Genomic DNA, 20,151 nt, shown 5'->3' on the forward strand with positions numbered 1-20,151 from the left:
CAGGCTGTGGGGGGGTCCCTTTCCATTTCTTCTCTCCTGTTCTGCTCTGAGCATCACCTCAGACCTTGTCAAGGAGCAGAGGCAGCAGCAGAGGTAGCGGCAGACCAGGCCCTGATCTCAGGGAGTGGCGGGTTTCATTGAAAACACATGAGGAGGCCCTGGCCAGTTGGCTCAGTGGTAGAGCGTCGGCCTGGCGTGCAGAAGTCCCGGGTTCGATTCCCAGCTGGGGCACACAGGAGAGGCACCCATCTGCTTCTCCATCCCTCTCCCTCTCCTTCCTCTCTGTCTCTCTCTTCCCCTCCCGCAGCCAAGGCTCCATTGGAGCAAAGATGGCCCTGGCGCTGGGGCTGGCTCCTTGGCCTCTGCCCCAGGCGCTGGAGTGGCTCGGGTCCCAACAGAGCGACGCCCCGGAGGGGCAGAGCATCGCCCCCTGGTGGGCGTGCCGGGTGGATCCCGGTCGGGCGCATGCGGGAGTCTGTCTGTCTCTCCCCGTTTCCAGCTTCAGAAAAATACAAAAAAAAAAAAAAAGAAAGAAAAAAGAAAAAAAAAAAAAGAAAACACATGAGGAAGAGTCTGGGGCGAGCAGAGCACAGCCCCATCCTCGGACCTCAGGCTGGAGGGCGGCTTGGTCACTCCCAGCCCCAGGGAAGGGAGGAGGCCATGCACAAGTGGCACATATGCAGCGACAAAATGAGGTACCAGCTCCTGGGATGTTACAGAAGCCTCCCATATCCTCAAGAAACTACCTTAAACTTTAAGTTTCACGCTCGTGCTTTGGAATTGCTGCCATGAACGGGGACCCAAGCCGCCTTCCACCGATAATGTGCTCAGCGGGACCCTCCTCCGCCTCAAGTCATTTCTGAACAGGACACTTTACAAGCAAAGGGCAGCCCGCCAGCTTCCTGTGCCAGCAGAGCAGCCCGCCACCTCCCCCAGGCCCTGGCCAGCCCCCCTTCCCGGCCGGGGCCCTTTGCTAAGGTGCCCGGCCCAGCACCAGGCCCACAACGGGTGCCCAGTGCCACCTCAGGTGCACAGCACGGTACGTCCCCACGGGGCAGAGCCCCCGCCCACTCCTCACGACAAGCAAACGGTCAGGAAGATACCTTCCTACAGGGCGCCCGGCACACTCTCAGAAACCTCTCCCCACTCAAGACCAAGACCTGGGAGGACACCAGTCCCTTTTATCTGCTTGACCGTCTTCACAACAGAGCCCTGTACCCCGTATGTTGAAATAGTTTTTAAGTTCTAAATCAAGCTAACAAACTATTAAACAAAATATGTTCTAGCTTCTTAGCTTGAGAAGTGCACCCCGTGATGAACTTGGCCAGTGGGGGGACTGTCCTCCGGCCACCCCAGTATCTTTCCACCCATCTTGTTTGTGACAGAGACAGGGAGAGACAGAGAGAGGGATAGATAGGGATAGACAGACAGGAAGAGAGACAAGAAGCATCAATTCTTCCCTGTGGCACCTTAATTGTTCATTGATTGATTTCTCATATGTGCCTTGACACATATGAGAAAGCAGAGTGAGTAACCCCTTGCTCAAGCCAGTGATCTTGGACTCAAGCCGGTGAGCCTCGCTCAAACCCGATGAGCCCGCACTCAAGTTGGCAACCTCGGGGTTTCTAACTTGGGTCCTCCGTGTCCCAGTCCAATGCCCTATCCACCATCACCTGGTCAGGCTCCACCCACCTCTCTTCCCCTCCCCACCCCTCCCCTCCCTCTTCCCCCTCCCCTCCCCCTTCCCCCTCCCCTCCCCTCTTCCCCCTCACCTCCCCCTTCCCCCTCCCCTCCCTTCTTCCCCCTCACCTCCCCCTCCCCCTCCTTTCCCCCTTCCCCCCCCTCCTCCTCCTCTCCCCCCCCCTCCTCCTCCTCCTCCTCCTCCTCCTCTTCTTCTTCTTCTCTCTTTCTCTCTCTCTCTCTCTCTCTCTCTCTCTCTCTCTCTCTCAGCTTCAGACCCCCTGCCAGGGCCCTAGCGCACACACCCTGACACCCGAGCCGGGGTGTGTCCAGTCCCTCCCTCATCACGCCCCTTCCCCGGGGCACGGAGTGGACACCCCCACTGTGCAGTCCTCCGCGGGGCCCTGGGAGGAGACCGGAGCAGGCCTGAAGCGGGCTAGGCACCAGGTGTTAGGAGACTCCGGTCCAGACGGGGGGAGCACTGTCGGCAGGTGGACACGGGCCCTTAGCCCCTCTCATCCCTCCTGGGAGAGGCGCAAGGCGAGGTCCCTCTTGCTGTGGTCTGGGCGCAGACTGTCTCCTGAGCCCATCGAGGTCACCCCTAGGAGGGGACAGCCTGCTCTTCCAGGCTGTGGTTTGCTCTGCCTAGGGGACCCCTTTGCTTTTAAAAATGCATCCTGGCCGGGACCTCAGAATCAATTCACACCACCATTTCGGTTGTTGTCAGGGGAAATTGAATCTGTCAGGGGAAATTGAAATTAAACAAAATGCAAGTTGGGACGGGGGAGCCAAGCCAGGTTAGAGTCTTGCTTGGCACTGAACCAACTATTTTAGAAGATTCATTTTTTCATAAAAAATTATGCGGGCACAGATGACACAGATTTGAAATAAATCAATAATTATCAAGGCTGAGTGACAGGTACATGGGAATGACTTTTTCCTTCCTCTTTTTGGGCACATATAAAGATTTTCACAATTAAAGGTTAAAGACCCCAAAAGGATCCCGGCAAGAATTGAAATCACATTCCTACCAGTAAGGTACAGAAATCACAGACAGAAAATCCCACGAACCCAGTTTGCATGTTTTGTAAAATTATGCTGAACAAACCTACAGCCAGGAAGCGCCCGAGCTCCAGCCGCGGAGGCCAGCCGGCCACCGGCCTCGCCCCGAGAAGTGATGGACGGCCACCCACTCGATCCTCTCGGGGGCTCAACACGCAGGTCAAACTCCGAGTCCCCGACCAAATACACCCGGGCCCCAGAGCCGGGGGAAGTGACCACGGCCACAGTTCAGAGGAAGCCTTGCTCGGTTCCATGGCGACCTAATTCAAACAAGCACACAGCATGGCCTCTGTACAAACAGCAGCTGGGAAAACCCGGGCGGTGTTCACATAGATACCCCCCCCCCCAACACACACACAGCTCAAAGTGATTTAGGGACACTCACTAATTAAGTCTCCCAAGCCTCCTCCCCACCCGCCACCCCACTGCGTGGTCACCCGCCAGCCAGAGGCAGCGCCGCACCAGCTCAGACACAGGTGCGAACGTGGACACAGCACGCATGCTCGCTCGCAGACGGCCCCGCCTGGGGGCCCCTGGAGGACACGGAACCTCGGAGCAGCGGTGCCGGCCCTGAGGATGGACGAAACCCGTGAACAACAGGCACGTTTCCCTTCAGCTGGCCCCACACTGCACCCTAAACTCTAAAAGAGACAGAGACAAGGACAGCAGGTCCTTTTGACCCCGGTGGGCCAATAAGAGAACCTCTAGCCCCTAATGCTGGTTTGTGGGCCAAGCGGAATGCTTACACGCGGTGGCTTTTCACCTGTACCCACGAAGCCACCTGCTGCTCAATCAGGTCCCCGAGGAAACGTTACAAAAACCTTTGAAACGGGCACCAAAATGGTTGGCTCTTCTGCCTCTGGAATGCCCATTCTCCCCAATCCACATTAAGGATAGATTTTAGGAGCAGGGATTGGGAAGTATTCCTTCAGCCGCCCTCGTGCTGGCTGGCTGGATGACCTGGTGTGGAGACCTCGGCGGACACGCTGGAACAAAGGGATGTACCCAGCAATCCACTAATCAAGGATCATTAGTTTTTCCTAAACTCACAACCCAATTCAAGCACCTGACCCTCTCCGAGCGCCGCCTGAAAACACTGAGCCATCGTGAGCCCCTTCCACAGAGAGGCCTCTTCACGTGAGAATGCACGTGGGGTTCAATGTGCCCCAGCTGTGCTTACGGATGGCTGGCCACCAGGCCCTGCTCTCCTGCTGCTCCCCATACACGCAGCGTGCATCTGCCACAGACTGGGGCAGAATTTAGGACCACTCTGTAACTGGGGAGAAGTCAGAACCCACACAGGAAGAAACCCTCCACTCAAGTCTCCCTGGCCTCTCACGTGTCACTGGGAGACCCGTCCCCGGAAACCACAGCTGAAGTGGAAGAGAAAGCTGCTCCTCACCCTGCACTTTACAGAAAGGGTGACCGGTCAGGACTGGCGGCCAGCTGTGCCAGCTGCCCCAGGTGTTCTGTCCCACGCAACAGCTGAAACTGCAACCTTGGGGGGAGGGAAGAAAAGGAAGCATTCTTAACCTGTCAAGGAAAGGGAAACAAAGAAGCTAGGGCTTTGGAACACAGACGGAAATTCCCAGTTCAGAGCCATTCTAGCTGACTCCGGTGAGCTGAGGGTGCTGTAAAAGTTTGAGATAACCACTTTCTAGTAACCGAAACATTCCACAGGCCCTCCCAGGACCAGCAATACCGCCAAATGCGACAGCAGCTGCTTTTAAAAAACAGGTGCACTCAGTTTAAGAAAGACAGACTTTAAAAATTTAAGTATTCAGCCTGATCTGGCGATGGCGCAGTGGATAAAGCGTCGGATTGGGATGTGGAGGACCCAGGTTTGAGACCCCGAGGTCGCCAGCTTGAGCCCAGGGTCGCTGGCTCGAGCAAGGGGTTACTCGGTCTGCTGAAGGCACGCGGTCAAGGCACGTATGAGAAAGCAATCAATGAACAATTAAGGTGTTGCAATGCGCAATGAAAAACTAATGATTGATGCTTCTCATCTCTTCGTTCCTGTCTGTCTGTCCCTGTCTATCCCTCTCTCTGACTCTCTCTGTCTCTGTAAAAAAACAAAACAACAACTGATGTTTCTCTCTCTCTCTCTTCCCTTTCCTCTCTTAAAAAAAAAGAAAAAAAAATTCAAGTAGTCAGCCCAGGGTCTACTGAAACACGGATGGAGGGTTAAGTGACAAACACAGGGAGTACACGAGGAGAAGGCGTGCCATGCGTCTCACTACACCCCCGATTCCAGAACCCCGTGTAAGGTCATCGCAACAATGTAACGTCCGTGCATTTCAGCCCCTTCTTGATTTCCAAGTGGAAAATATGCATGACATTATTCTCATTAATCATGTTTAAATCTTCACTTTTGAAAAAAAAAAAAAAGGTCTCTTTCCCCAAGTGGCTTCAAAAGAACTCAAATGCGTATGAATCTTCTTTAACATAGAAATCCAACTGAAGGACACTGTAATCTCTTTGAATGAAAGTCTTGTACCGTGAAATTAATCTCTCGGCCCTGATAAATGTGGTATGAAGTGGACATCTAAAATGGGATGGAAATTTCTGTGGTTTTCTCACAAGACCTTAGCAAATGACCAAACTTGGACTTTTCAGGACTGAGCACAAACAGAAATAACCTGATAACAACTTAATCCCGAATTCGGGGCACATGTATGGCTCTGACACAACTGGAGACGTTATTTTCTGAAAGTGATCGAAAACAGGCCCATACCTAAATGCTAATAAAATTATTAGGGAAGTGGAAGTGGATGAGATGATCTTTCCACGACATAGATCCTAAGAACCGATGCACACAAACGTGAACAAAAGACTAGAGACGTCTGACCAGGCGGTGGCGCAGTGGATAGAGCGTCAGGCTGGGATGCGGAAGGACCCAGGTTCGAGAACCCAAGGTCGCCAGCTTGAGCGCGGGCTCATCTGGTTTGAGCAAAGCTCACCAGCTTGGACCCAAGGTCGCTGGCTCGAGCAAGGGGTTACTCGGTCTTCTGAAGGCCCACGGTCAAGGCACATATGATGAGAAAGTAATCAATGAACAACTAAGGTTTCGCACCGAAAAACTGATGATTGATGCTTCCAATCTCTCTCCGTTCCTGTCTGTCCCTATCTATCCCTCTCTCTGACTCTGTCTCTGAAAAAAAAAAAAAAAAAAAAGACTAGAGACATTTTATAAAGTGCTGTGAAAGCCAGCACGCTGGTCATCCATCAAAGGACAACTGACCATCCTCTGTCCAGCTACGGACAAGGGAAGACGGCACAGTGGGACACCAGTTGGAAGCCTCCGCTCCAGTGTTCAAGTTCAAAGTTCTAACAACCCTGCCTGGTTTCGTTCACTTTGGTGTTACCTAAGCCTTCCGCATGAATGTTGGCCACAAAGTAAGGGACCAGGGTCAGTGATTTCAGAATAGCCACAGAAGTCAGGTAGAGATAGGTCACTTTGGGCAAGCAAGTTTCTTAGCCTCTTCTGGACTCAGTTTACTCATCTGTAATATGGGGGTAATAATAGCTCTTTCGTAGAACTGTAAAAATAAAGGAGACTGTCTCTACAGTTCTTAGCACAATGTCTGTCTAAAGACTTCCTGAAGCCCTACATACTGGCTTGACATCTCACTCAAAAACACCCAACATAAAGATGGAGTCATCAGGAAGTAATTTGCCTCCAAGTTCTATTCTTTGCAGTACTGAGGGCTCTCCACCGACTATAGGTGCGGCAAAGGTGCCATCAGCAGGAAAAGAGGAAGACCAAATATGAGAGGGCATGATTCCCTAAGAAGCCATTGAGTCTGGCCTGTGGTGGCCCAGTGGATAGAGCACTGACCTGGAACACTGAGGTTGGGGGTTTGAAACCCTGGGCTTGCCGGGTCAAGACATCTAAGGACAAGCAAGCAATGGACAACTAAAGTGAAGCAACTATAAGTTGATACTTCTCACTCCTCCCCTCCTCTCTCTGTAAAATCAATATATAAAAAGAAGATCTTTGAAAAAAGAAAAAAAGAAGACGCTATTGAAGTAAGTCTACTGGAGCTAAACAAGCAGGTTATTGAGGGCAGGACAATGTGGACATCACTCATTCATAGACCAGGTCACCAAGTGTCAGGGCCGACTCAAATGCACCTAACACACACACAAAGGTGGCATCTGTGGTTTCTTAGAGGCTGTGTTATGGAGATTTTGTCCCCATCCCCTCTGGGGCTGAAGCTGACCACACAAACCAAAGGATCTTATCAACAGGTGCAAAAGAAAAAGAGCTGGCTCCTACATAGGCCCCCTCCCACCATCAGGGATCTGTACCGAGTCCCCGCAGGGCATCAAAGGCCAGAGGCAGCTCTGCAAGAACTGAACTCTGCGTAGGGCGCGCAGATGGCAGAGCCGGCCGAGGTGGGCTTAGGGCCGCAGCGCACGGAGCCCAGCCAGAAGTGCTCTCCCGTGTCACCAGTGGTCACTTCATTCAAACAAGCCGGCCCCCCCGCCCTCACGCCCGGCTGTCTCGGTTCAGCCGGGAACGGTCACCTCGGGAAAGGGAGGCGCCCGGGTCTCCAAGTCTCAGCAAGCAGGGCCCTGTTTCCTGGGTGTCCCCCCCCCCCCGGGCAGGCGGCGAGGGGGCGCAGGCACTCACCGAGCGTGGCCACCGTGCCAGCTTCGAAGAGCAGGCAGTCCCCGCGGCCGCGCGCCTCCAGCAGGACGCTGCTGTCCCCCGTGGCCTCCAGCCGCCCGAGCAGCCGCAGCCCTTTGCTCAGAGCCATGGGCGCCGGGCCCCGTCCAGCCCGAGGGCGCGCAGTCGCCACGCTCCCCGCGCCCGCAACTTCCCGGAGTTTCGCTTTGCGAGGGGGGTGGGGGGCGGCGCAGGCTCCTCCCCGCGGCCGCTGCCTCCTCCTCCGCGCCGCCCGGGGCAGGTGAGGGGCCTCCCAGCCTCCCGGCCCGCCGCCCGGGCGCCGCGCTCCCCCCAGCGGTGACGCCCAGCCGGGACGCGGCTCCCAGGGCGCCGGCTCCCGCGTCCCGGAGCGCGGTTGGACTGTCGCGGGCCCCAGGGGGGACGGCCGCCCGGGCAGCGGATTCCACACATTCCTAGGCGCGGGGGAGGCTGCTGGCCGCGGGGGCTGGCCGGTCCTAAACCCGCGCGGACGCCCGAGGCCTTATATGGGCAGCCCTGCCGGCCGGCGCTGCGAACGGCGGGTCACTGCGCCTCTCTGCGCCTTAGTGGCCTTGCGGGTAAAGGGGGACTGAGAACTGTTCTTACTTCGTAAGGTTGAGGTGAGGATGGAACTATATAATTCGCGGAAAGGACTTAGGGAGAGCCCGCAGAGTGGGAAGTGCTCGGTAAATGTTGTCTTTTCCCAGCTTTTTATGGAGATCAAAGGTGTGTTGTCTCAGAGAGACTGTACCTCTGTCCTTAGACCTGCCAATTAGCCTGTGACCTTGACTTCCCTGAGCCTTTCCTCACCTGACATTACCTGTGCACGCATCCCCACTCCACCCTCAACTCCCTTACACATGGCTGCGGGGATGAGACAGGTAGTGATAGAGGAGTTAAGGACCAGAAGCTTGGGAAGTCACAAGCAGGGGCAACGAGGAGGTGCTGGTGAGCCTGGTAGTGAGGGGTGCCATTTCCCCTCCAAGTTGCCAGCCCTCCTTCCGCTGAGTGTAGCCCGTGACTTAAGGGCACATGCTACAATAAGCCAGTTTGTGCTCAGCTGCGGAGACACCAGCACTTATAGGAGCCTCGTCCACGGGATGAGGGAGTACTGCCCACCCGAGGGTGACCTAAGTAAAGGGAGGAGCAGCCCCTCAGGGCACTGCCTGGCGTCCAGGCTTACCTGGAATCGCCCTCTGGGTGAGTCTGGAGGTTTCATTTCCTTCTCTTGCAATGGATGTGTGTGGGTAGCTCCCACACTCCCATCGGGGTGTTGCCATCGGGTCCCCAAACCAGCCTGGTTCCTCTCTCACTCCTGCTCACACTGAAAAGATGATTGTGGGTCAAGCCATTTGTCTCCTGGGCGTGTTCTAGAAGGAGCAGACATTCAGTAACCACCAGGAATGACCACATATCCATTCCATCCTCTGTGCACAACCTCCCAGGTGATGATTTGGGGTATAAAAATGTGAACAGCCGCCAAAGATTCAAATCATTCGAGAGCCTTCTGACCAAAGATTCAAATCATTCGAGAGCCTTCTGACCCCTCGTGCACACATCGTTTTGAAGTGGTGGGTGTCCCACATGTGATATGCATAAGCTGTTCTCTGTAAGAGGGAAGTATTACTTCCTCAGGAGAATAGTGTGCCCTTTAAGTGAGGCAGAGTAGTCTTTGGCTCACTTTTGCTTTCCTTTTATTATTATTATTATTATTTTTTTTTTTTTTTCATTTTTCTGAAGCTGGAAACAGGGAGAGACAGTCAGACAGACTCCTGCATGCGCCCGACCGGGATCCACCCGGCACGCCCACCATGGGGCGACGCTCTGCTCACCAGGGGGGGGCGATGCTCTGCCCCATCCTGGGCGTCGCATGTTTGCGGACCAGAGCCACTCTACGCCCTGGGGCAGAGGCCAAGAGAGCCATCCCCAGCCGCTCCGGGCCATCTTTGCTCCAAGGGAGCCTTGGCTGCGGGAGGGGAAGAGAGAGACAGAGAGGAAAGTGCGGTGGAGGGGTGGAGAAGCAAATGGGCGCTTCTCCTATGTGCCCTGGCCGGGAATCGAACCCAGGTCCTCCGCACGCTAGGCCGACACTCTACCGCTGAGCCAACCGGCCAGGGCCTTTCCTTTCCTTTTAAACCCCAAGCCCCCTTCTTCCAGGAAGCCTTCCTGGGATGCTGAGGTTCCAGAAATAGTGTTTGCGTACACTCAGATTCACAGATGCACACATCAACTCTCACTTGTTCATGTGTCTCTTGAGAAGTGTTTTCATATTTCTTCTCGCTTAGCCTTGTTTCAGAAATTAGGTATAAGATCTTAGGGAGAGGACCAAGCCTTTTTAACTCTCTTCCCCTTTTCTGCCCTCCCTCCCATCACATAATTTAAAGCGCTGAAAAGTGGCACGCTGAACGTATTTTAGAAATTTTCCTAGAGTCAAGACCAGCACTTGAGCTTTACGGCTTCTAGAATCTAAGACAACTAATTGTAAGATGAACCAATTGTAAGATGTACTTTATGCACCACTGAGGAAGGAGAAATGCTGCCAATTACACAGTTTAATGAAATTGCCAGTTATGCCCTAATTTCAGCAGTGGTATAATGTGCACGTTAGGCTCAGTGAGCCGAGTGCAGTTCCCTTATTTCTGAGAACTGGCTGAATGAACCAAGCACCTGCTGGTTTTCAGGTCACTGTCCTCTGGTTTGGAGCAGGACGGTCAACCTGGGTGGCAGAGGAAGCAGCCTCCATACAGACTCCCCACCTCGATAGGCACAGGGCCACAGGGTCACGGGGCACTGGCATATTTAGCAGATGGAGAAAGTAACTGATCTTGAGACACTTTAAAAAAAAGGGTCAGCTCTGAGACCTAACCCATAAGTGGATCCTGGGAAAACAGGTGGACCTGTCCGAGTGGGGAACGTTTGGGGGCGTCCCCCCCTGAGATGTGGGGCTCCTAGAGGCCTGTGATTGGAGGAGAGGAGGTCAGGAAGGAAGAAACAGCCAATTCCATCAGCCCGCGGAGGAGGCCACTGCAGGAACTTCAGCGCCGTTGTGCGGCCTCAGGCCCTGGGGGGCCGGGCCCAGCGAGTTACCAAAGCAGAGGGAGAAACGGGCAAGCTTTGCATTCAGTGCGAGGCTGCGTGCGGCACCTGATCGCAGGGCAGGGGAACAGGACGGGGAGGCCTCAGGAAGGACCCGGGGGTTGAGGGACTGGGGCAGTGGTGGCACCGTGGACAGAGATAGGAGACTCTGGGAGGCGGCTGGTGGAGCAGAGACAGGAAGCGGGGGTGAGGGAATGGTTTGGATGTGCTGAGGGCAGGGTCGGGAGGGGCACCCCATGGGGAGGCCCAGAAAGGAAGCCGGGCCTGTGCGGGGAGGGGAGCCCGGCAGGACGAGGAGGCCCCGTCTGAGTATGGGACAAGACTAGAGGCTGCGGCCCGCGAGGTTAGAGAAGCTAAGTGTGGGGTGTGGAATGTTCTGGAAGCAGGGAGTGGTCAGTGGTTTGAAAACCTCAGGTCTCTGAGAAGAACTCAGAAAAGAACGGTGGTTCGGCCAGAAGGTAACGGTGACCTTTGAGTGGGCAGTTTTATTAGAGGGCTAGGCAATCAAGGCAGCTTGCAAAGATTTAAGGAAGAAAGGCAGGCACCGAGCGTGACCTGCTGGTCCTAGGAGCCTGGCCGGTGGAAACCTGCCTAAGACAGGCCGGGGCTGCTCAGGTCAGCAGGCGAGCAGCGCAGCGGAAGAGGAGCAGGAGCGCTGAAGCTGCGGGTGGGAAGGAGGTGCCCTGAGTAGTGGGAGGCGGAGGGAGAGGGGGGAGGGGAGGAGGTGGGGGGGAGGGGAGGAGGTGGGGGGGGCTGGAGACAGCCAGAAGGAGGACAGCGACAGGGCTGGGGAGAGGGGGAAGAGGCAGAGCCACCCTTCCGGAGGCCTGGCCCTTGGTGAACTCCCAGTGAGCAAACGGGGTGGGCGTGGGCCCTGAGAGAACTGGAAAGGCCCAGAACACTCGCTGTGGTGTGGAGTACCCAGAAGTCAGACTCCTGTCCCGGGCCTAACAGAATCCCGGAGCTCAGCAACCAGTACCGATGACCATTTCTCCGTCAGTCCTGTCAGCTCCGCCTTCAGCTTCTCTCCAGGGCCTGAGCACTGGGGCCTCCAGCGGTTTAGGTCTCCCTCCCTGTGGCACCCACTGAGCTGGGAACCAGAGCTCGGGGCGCGGTGTGGCCAGGGCTCACCACGAGGAAGCTGAACGCAGGCAGCCCTGCTGATCCCTGGGGACCTGCAGAGTGGGTGGCCCTGGAGGTGTCCTGAGTGTATGACCAGGTTTTGTCTCCAGGAAGGGTATAAGAGCAGGGCTGGAACTCAGGGGGCAGGAGAGAGGAGGGAAGAGGAGGGAAGGAGAGGAAGAGGAGAGGGAGAAGAGGAGGAGGGAGGAGGAGGGGAGGAGGGAAGAGAGGATATGGAGGGAGGAGGGGAGAAGGAAGGAGGGGGTGATGGAGGGAGGAGGGAGGAGGGAAGAGAGGAGATGGAGGGAGGAGGGGAGATGGAGGGAGGAGGGGAGAAGGAAGGAGGGGGGAGATGGAGGGAGGAGGAGATGGAGGGAGGAGGGGGAGATGGAGGGAGGAGGAGATGGAGGGAGGAGGGGAGATGAAGGGAGGAGGGGGGAGATGGAAGGAGGAGGATATGGAGGGAGGAGGGGAGATGAAGGGAGGAGGGGGGAGATGGAAGGAGGAGGAGATGGAGGGAGGAGGGGAGATGGAGGGAGGAGGGGGAGAAGGAAGGAGGGGGGAGATGGAGGGAGGAGGAGATGGAGGGAGGAGGGGAGATGGAGGGAGGAGGAGATGGAGGGAGGAGGGGAGATGAAGGGAGGAGGGGGGGAGATGGAAGGAGGAGGATATGGAGGGAGGAGGGGAGATGAAGGGAGGAGGGGGGAGATGGAAGGAGGAGGAGAGATGGAGGGAGGAGAGGAGATGGAGGGAGGAGGGGAGATGGAGGGAGGAGGGGAGATGGAGGGAGGAGGGGAGAAGGAAGGAGGAGGGGGAGATGGAGGGAGGAGAGGAGATGGAGGGAGGAGGGGAGATGGAGGGAGGAGGGGAGATGGAGGGAGGAGGGGAGAAGGAAGGAGGAGGGGAGATGGAGGAGGAGGGAGATGGAAGGAGGGGGGAGAAGGAAGGAGGAGGGGAGATGGAGGGAGGAGAGGAGATGGAGGGAGGAGGGGAGATGGAGGGAGGAGGGGAGATGGAGGAGGAGAAGGAAGGAGGAGGGGAGAAGGGAGGAGGGGAGAAGGAAGGAGGAGGGGAGATGGAGGGAGGAGTGGAGAAGGAAGGAGGGGGGTTGATGGAGGGAGGAGGAGGGAAGAGAGGAGATGGAGGGAAGAGGGGAGAAGGAAGGAGGGGGGAGATGGAGGGAGGAGGAGATGGAGGGAGGAGGGGAGAAGGGAGGAGGGAGGAGGACAGCAGAGGCAGGAGGGGACCTCACCCAAGTGCCATCAGAAGCTGAGACAGGAGGTGACATGACTCAGCATGCATGCACACCAAGGAGATGGAGCAAGAGGCCAGTCACTGCCAGGATCCAGTGGCGGGGCAGTCTCAGTGGTCAGAAGGAGACATGGGCCCAGGTGAAGTTTACCTGTGTGTGCTGTGGAATTGACAGGCAGCTCTGCACAGACATCTCCAGCTTGCGTCTAACACCCCTACACAGTGCAGGGAAAACCACAGCCTATCAGACCGGATTCTTGAAGTTCCTGATCTTGGAAAAGGGCCCCAGGGAGAGGTGATGTGGAATGGAGGAAGGGCCCCCTCTTTACGATGGGAGACAGACACTAGGACATGTTTGTGCCCTGCTGGGGACAACCCAGGAGAGAGAGGAGACAGGTGAGGTGGGACAGTGGGGACAGGGAGGAAGCAGGTCCCTGGGAGGACAGGCAGGCTCCCAGCATGTGGGGAGGGAGCAGAGACCGGCCCCGTCAGTGCAGGGAAGGGGACAGTGTGGGGGATTTGGTGACAGAAGACGAGGGCTCGGCCTTCTCAGGGAAGTAGGGGGCCAGGTAAACTGCCAGGCGGGGGGTGTGGAGGGGGCGGAGGAGTGACAAAGGAGCAGGTGGCTGAAATAACTGTCCCGGAGAAAATGAGCTAAACTGGACACCTGCCTGAGTCACCGGCAGGTGAGCCCTGAGATGAGGTGAAAATGCACAGGCTTCGCAGCATCCAACCGTGGTCTTGAAATTCCTTACTCCACAGAAAAAAACAGGACTTCTTGGAAAAATGATTCATTTCAGGTCAAGGAACAGAAAATGTACAAGATGCACCCAATGCTGTCCTACCGGAAGGCGAGGAACTGACCAAGGACCCCCGGGGTTGCGTTGGGAGCACCATGAATGAACTCAAAGAGGCTCCCCCTGGCTGGAGAGGGAACACTGACCACCAGCAAGGCCACAACTGCAATGGGCTGGAGCACATCAAATATGCTTCAACTCGGATGTGAGTTCATCATGAAAGTAAAAAAAAAAAAGTTAACCGGTGACCACTGGAGCATATTCATGAACCAATTCACTGAGTTCATTATTTTGAACACTAGTAAATAAAGGAAAAGAATCCTATTCACCTGGTCCCATGTCGGAGCTTACCCCCAACGCAAGGTTCCTGGCAGGGTCCTTCTCAGCTCTCTCTGCAGCCTGCACGTGACCCCACAGGGATCTGACCTCACTGTCCCCCCACCCTGTTTCCTGTTCTTTTCCCTCTTCGAACCTGCTGACACCTGTGCTTTATGGGGTCACCTTCGCTCAGAGAACCACGTGGGAGTTTGCTGTAAGGACTGCGAGCCCCTGCAACCTGGGTCTGAGTCCCGGACCTGCCCTTTCCGCCAGGGGCCTCCCCGAGCAGCGTGCTTCAGTTCCCAGGGCCTGGGATGCTCCTCTCTCCCGTGCGGAATTCAGTATGCTGAGAGCTGAGACGTGTACAGGGTGTGAACTGCGCCAGCTGCAGTGGGCAGCATGGAGGTGTCCCCATCACCTGGCCTGTCAGTCTTGTCCCCTATACTGTCCCCTGGCTCTGCACAGCCAGGCCACGTCCCTGTCGTTACTGTGGGACGCACAGCACCTGGCTCTTAGCGAGCCCTTGCCGCGGGAAGGAACGAAGGGTATGGGGATACCTGCTTGGTGCTGGCTGCTGGGGAACGGAGCCTCTCAAGTGGACGCTGGGCAAGTGTCTCCCATCCCCACGACATGGTGCACGGGGTACTGGTGACACGGGAAAGCGAGCGGCTGCAGTCCTGGGAACGGGGGACAGCCAGGGTGCTGGGCACGTGTCTCCCATCCCCACGACACGGTGCACGAGGCACTGGTGACACGGGAAAGCGAGCGGCTGCAGTCCTGGGAACGGGGGACGGCCAGGGCGCTGGGCAAGTGTCTCCCATCCCCACGACACGGTGCACGGGGTACTGGTGACACGGGAAAGCGAGCGGCTGCAGTCCTGGGAATGGGGACGGGGTGGCCAGGGCGCTGGGCACGTGTCTCCCATCCCCACGACACGGTGCACGGGGTACTGGAGACACGGGAAAGCGAGCAGCTGCAGTTCTGGGGATGGGGGACGGGGGCAGCCAGGGCGCTGGGCACGTGTCTCCCATCCCCACGACACGGTGCATGAGGCACTGGTGACACGGGAAAGCGAGCGGCTGCAGTCGTGGGAACGGGGACAGGCCAGGACGCTGGGCACGTGTCTCCCATCCCCACGACACGGTGCACGGGGTACTGGTGACACGGGAAAGCGAGCGGCTGCAGTCCTGGGGACGGGACAGGCCAGGAGGGTGATAAGGGCGCAGTCCCGGAATCCGCTCTGTGCTCCCCACTGCAGGTGCCCTGAGCCCAGGACACAGGGCTGCCCGCAGGGTGGGCGCCAGTCACCGCGCAGGGAGGGCGAGGGAGTGCCCTTCTAGTTCTCTAGCGTCCCTCATCTCAGACACAGCTGGGCCCCTTGGCCACCGTCCACCTGCCGGGGGGGGGGGGAGGGCTGGCCGGCCGCACAGGGCAGGTGGGCCTGGGGGTCACTTGGCCCCGCTCCGGGCTCCGCAGGAAAGCTGGCCTGGCTCTCGGGCCTGTATCAGCGGGATGGGTGTGCGGTGGGGGGTGCAGAGACACCCACATGAACACGCAGGGTCTGTGCCTCCAGTCCAATGCCACCTTCACGGAGAGCCCACCGGGGACAGGGCCCTTTTTAGGCTGCAGCCTGGCTGCTCATCACTGTCACGTGAAGAAGCCTCGCAGGGTCTCTGACGGCAAAGCCTGTTTCCTGCACCCCCTGCGCCCCAGGGGAGAGCTGGGGGAGACAGATGGGGCGGGGGACGGCCGGGGCTGCCGCACCCCTCCCCCTCTCCCCGACATTCCCTGCGCAAGAGGAAGAAGAGGCCACATCTCGGGACAGGGAGCCCGTCACCTTCCTACCCTTAACTCTCCTCCAGAAACACTCTTTTCTGAGTGGGCTGCAGTCCACAGACAGAGAAGATGCCATCCAGTGGGGGCCTTCCCCTGTCATTTACAGAGTGGGGAAAATGCCACAGCGGGTCGGTTTGGGTTTAACACCCAGAGACCCTCCCAGCAGCCAGCTGTGTGCGGTGTGTGTGCGACAGTAATAAGGGGCGGGCTGGATACGGACCCCTCCTGTGGGCGTGAGAAAGGAGAAACTTTAGGTTTCTAGCTTCCTTAAATTTGAAAATCAAAAATAAAATATAAATGTTGTAAGTAAAATAGAAATCTAAAATAAACTAGGCTTTCTACTTTTCTTGACATTTGAAAATCATCAACACATAAAATTTAAAAAATTTGCTCTTAACTTTTTCATCATGCAATTAGTTTTGAGAAGTACAATGAAATTGCAGATTACTACATGGTGATTCCCTTTTGAACATTAATTTAGTTAAAATTTTCCAGTAACATTAGAACCAGTGTACCAGAAGTACTTTGAAATGTTTTGGCTGGAAGTAACAGAAAACTCAACTATGAAAGTCTTCAGTGAACAAGAAGTCTCCAGGTAGGTCATCTAGAGCTGAGGTCACAACTCAGCAATGTTATCAAAGACCCAGGCAAACTTTTTTCTTGTCTCATGATCACAGAATGGCTGCTTCAACTCCAGACATCACACCAGTAGTTACGGCAGAAAAAAAGAAAGGACTCCAGACCAGCTATATCTGTCACTTTTATAGGAAAAAGACAGAAAGCTTCTCCAGAGCCCCTAACAAATTTCTGCTTAAGACTCATTGGCCAGAATCGTGTCACATGGCTCCCATTAGGTACAGCGGAGACTTTCCAGTCTCTTCATCTGAGACGGACAGATGACAAAGGGGTTGAGTTGAGTGACTGGCCAGCAGTTTCTGATCATCTGGTTAAACATTCTTGTTCTTTTAGTATAGTGCTTAATACTGCCTTAGAAATAGTTTTCATTCAATTATTTTAATTTGTTCCATATTTCATGCATTTCCCCCCAGGGCAAACATGATGAAACGAAAAGGACAGGAATGATTTCTGAATTCTCGCGAGAACACCGAAGCCCCAATAGGATGTGCTGTTAAAAGACACCAGCTTTCAGACCTCTCGCCTGGTGATTTTCTGTTGGCTACACTGCCTCTCTGATTCATTAGTTTATCTGTTTGGGAGAAACTGTTCTTCCCCTGTGCTCCTGACAAACTGAGTAAGCTAACGTGGGTTTCCTCGTATGCCGGTTAAGGCACAGGTGGTTGGGATGGTCCACGTGGCCAGGGTGACACGGGAGAGCAGCTCCCCACTGAAGCCATGGACATCGGTCTGCAGGGAGTGTGGGAGCGAGAGGCGGAGGGAAACAAAAAGCCCACGGCAGCTGAAAAAATATGACAGCATTCTTCAGATCTCGAGCTGCCAGACTGCGTTCACCTCAAAACTGAACACAAGTGCATGGAGGACATCACAAAAATGGCAATCAAGACGTACGCTGCCCGAGTGTAGTGGGCACAGTGAAAAGCAAAAGGGAGCGTGCCTCCCACCTGTCTTGTGAGTGCTCACTTTTACCGCTTCCTGAAGGACCTGTTAGAAGAGGCTCTTTCTCAGTGAGGACACGGCTTTTGTATTATAAAAATATCCCAGCCCTGGCCAGAGGTAGAGCATCAGCCTGGCGTGTGGAAGTCCTGGGTTCGATTCCTGTTCAGGGCACACAGGAGAAGCGCCCATCTGCTTCTCTACCCCTCCCTCTCCCCCTTCTCTCTCTCTTTTCCTACCACAGCCAGTGGCTCAATTGGGCCCGGCATTGGCCCCGGGCACTGAGGATAGCTTGGCTGGCCCCAGCGCATCAGCCCCAGACACTAAAAGTAGCTCGGTACTTGAGCATCCGCCCCAGACGGGGGTTGCCGGGTGGATCCCGTTTGGGGCACATGCAGGAGTCTGCCTCATTATCTCTCCTCCTCTCACTGAAAAATAAATAAATCAATTAATTAAAACATATATATATATATTTTTTTAGAATTTTAACTTTTTTTTAGAAAGTTAAATTTAATGGGGTGACACTGGTCAATAAGAGTCCACAAGAGTACACAGGTTTCAGGGAAATGTTGATTGTGTTGTGTGCCCATCACCCAAAGTCAAATCATTTTCCATCACCATATATTATAACTCTTATGTAACTCTAGATATTAATTGAATTAAATTTTTGAACTATGACTTTTTATGACTAAGAATGACTGTTTTTGTTTGCTGAACAAGACTACTGACTAGACAGCAGATTTTTTTCCCTCTACATCCGGGTGGCTTGCTCACAATTAGTGCAGTGAGCTTTCCCTGCCTCCCAGTGCCAGGACTCCTCAGGAAGTGGGGAGGACGTATGTACAGCGTCCTCCGCCCTCCCCTTCCACTCCGCTGTGCCGCCCCCATGCTTCCCAAAGCCCCCCATAGACAGGCAGGGCACGCCACACTGAGCCTCACCGGGGGAGGGACGCTCGCATCTTTAGGAGGAGACCTTTCCTTCCTCCTGGGGGCCCAGCCCGTGCCCAGCTCCCCCTCCTCGGCCACGGGGGAGAGCAGCTCTTTGGTCCGAGTCACCTGCCACAGCTGCTCTGAGCACAAGGGGCCCGCGGGTGCTCTTCGCAGGGATGGCACGGATCCCAGCGCTGTCCTGTTCAGACAGCTGGCCTGGGTCACTGGCAGGAACCTGGGAGACTAACTGGAAACTGACTTCCCATCCAAACGGGAAATTATTCACCCCCCTCTTCAGGACGTCCCCTGGGTGCAGGTGCCCTGACAGGTGACTTCCCATCCACACGGGAAATTATTCACCCCCCCCCTTCAGGACGTCCCCTGGGTGCAGGTGCCCTGACAGGAAAGAGGAGTGATGACAAGAAGAAGGACAGGATGCGGCTGATGAACCGTGAGGTGACATGTCTGGTTAGGTGAGGGGACTGACGTCTTTCGGGTGACCCTTGCCTGACTCATCCATGCCTTTAAGAATCTGATGAAAGATGCCCTTTACCCCGGAAAGAAATGCAAAAGAGGCACCTGAGAAATCTGCCTACAAATCCCACGTGATTCACTGGTACACATACCCCAGGACTGTCCGGATCACAGGGCAAGAATTTCTGTTATAGAAGCAAGTAAAAAAAAGCTGATGACAAACGTGTCTGGGTGGGTGGGGGGGTTCATCTTAACTACAAACGCATTTCCAAGGGCACGAGGACGTGCAGAGCTAACACCATGCAGAAGGGGAGGGAGAACAGCTACTCCTGCAAGACCATGGACTTACCGGGCGCATTCTCCAGTCAGAGACCCGCCATCCAGGTACGCGGCCGGCCTGGCTGTCTGGCGCGGGAGGAACAGACCCTCTGAACGGCGATGGATCCACCCCTCTGAAAGGCGTGTTAAACACATCCACAGAAAACTCGAGCTCACAGAAACGGTGTGCTTCTGTGAAGGCTTGTTTGTCTGGCTTCCTCCTGTGGGCGGATAGTTTCCCAAGTGGTACCTTTACAGATGCTGCTGCTTCACGAAGGCAACGTGTTTTCTGACACACACCTGCCCGTCTGGGGTCCGGGCGAGGGCACACGTTGACAGGGGCGGAGGAGGGCGGCAGTGGTGGTTGGGACCGGCTGCGTGGGGACCCCCGACCTGGGCGGCTCGGCGGGGCAGCTCCTCTCCTGCAGAGTGTGCCGTGGCTCCGAGCTCTCCAGGCCGTCTCTCGCCGAGTGTCCCACGCGGAGCCGCTTTCTGTCTCCACGGTCACCGTGGGTGGAAGTGCACGCCCGGCTCCCAACGCCCCTTCCTTGGCCAAAGCAGGTCACCGAGCGATGCCTAGTTTTATGGAGCCGGGGCCGGTCCGACGGTGGGTGCCGAGGCCAGAAGCGAGCAGGGAAAGCTGTAATGTCTGCTCAGCGACGACTGGAACACGCTTGAAAATGAAGACGGATTTGGAGGAAGGCGTCGCTAAGATGTCCTCTGCTGATGAGGAAAACTGCCCCCACCTTAGATTTAAAAGATAAATGCGAGGCTTTCCTCTTCCAGCCCACCCTCCTTAAACAAACAGATGGGAGAAGATAGGAAAGTGGTTTCAGATGTCAGACAGCGGGCAGGGTGAGAGAGGTGAGCCCCGCGATGGCCCCACACTGCCTCCTGAGTGTGAGTCCTGGCTCAGTACAGGGAGGGGAGACCAGACGGAGGTGCGTGGGCGCAGTGAGCCCAGGAGACAGAGAGCAGCACTCGGGAGCCCGAGGCACGTAGGAGCTGAAGAGTGGTGTGCAGGCCACAGGAGAGAAAGGTCAG

At 55.8% G+C, this 20,151-nt stretch overlaps 1 protein-coding gene across 1 annotated transcript in view; it reads right to left on the minus strand.

The window, feature by feature from the left end:
- SYNJ2 (synaptojanin 2) overlaps window positions 1-20,151 on the minus strand; it is a 120,721-nt gene that overhangs the window by 97,496 nt on the left and 3,074 nt on the right. Inside the window, exons 4-7 of the mRNA XM_066372534.1 lie at window positions 18,325-18,455; window positions 14,535-15,164; window positions 13,708-13,832; window positions 7,379-7,869 (exon numbers count right to left, since the gene is read on the minus strand). Of these exons, the coding sequence (XP_066228631.1) occupies window positions 7,379-7,869; window positions 13,708-13,832; window positions 14,535-15,164; window positions 18,325-18,455 (1,377 nt within the window). The remainder of the gene's footprint in view (window positions 1-7,378; window positions 7,870-13,707; window positions 13,833-14,534; window positions 15,165-18,324; window positions 18,456-20,151) is intronic.

The sequence above is a fragment of the Saccopteryx leptura genome, chromosome 3 (assembly GCF_036850995.1).
Source record: "Saccopteryx leptura isolate mSacLep1 chromosome 3, mSacLep1_pri_phased_curated, whole genome shotgun sequence".
Classification (NCBI taxonomy): domain Eukaryota; kingdom Metazoa; phylum Chordata; class Mammalia; order Chiroptera; family Emballonuridae; genus Saccopteryx; species Saccopteryx leptura.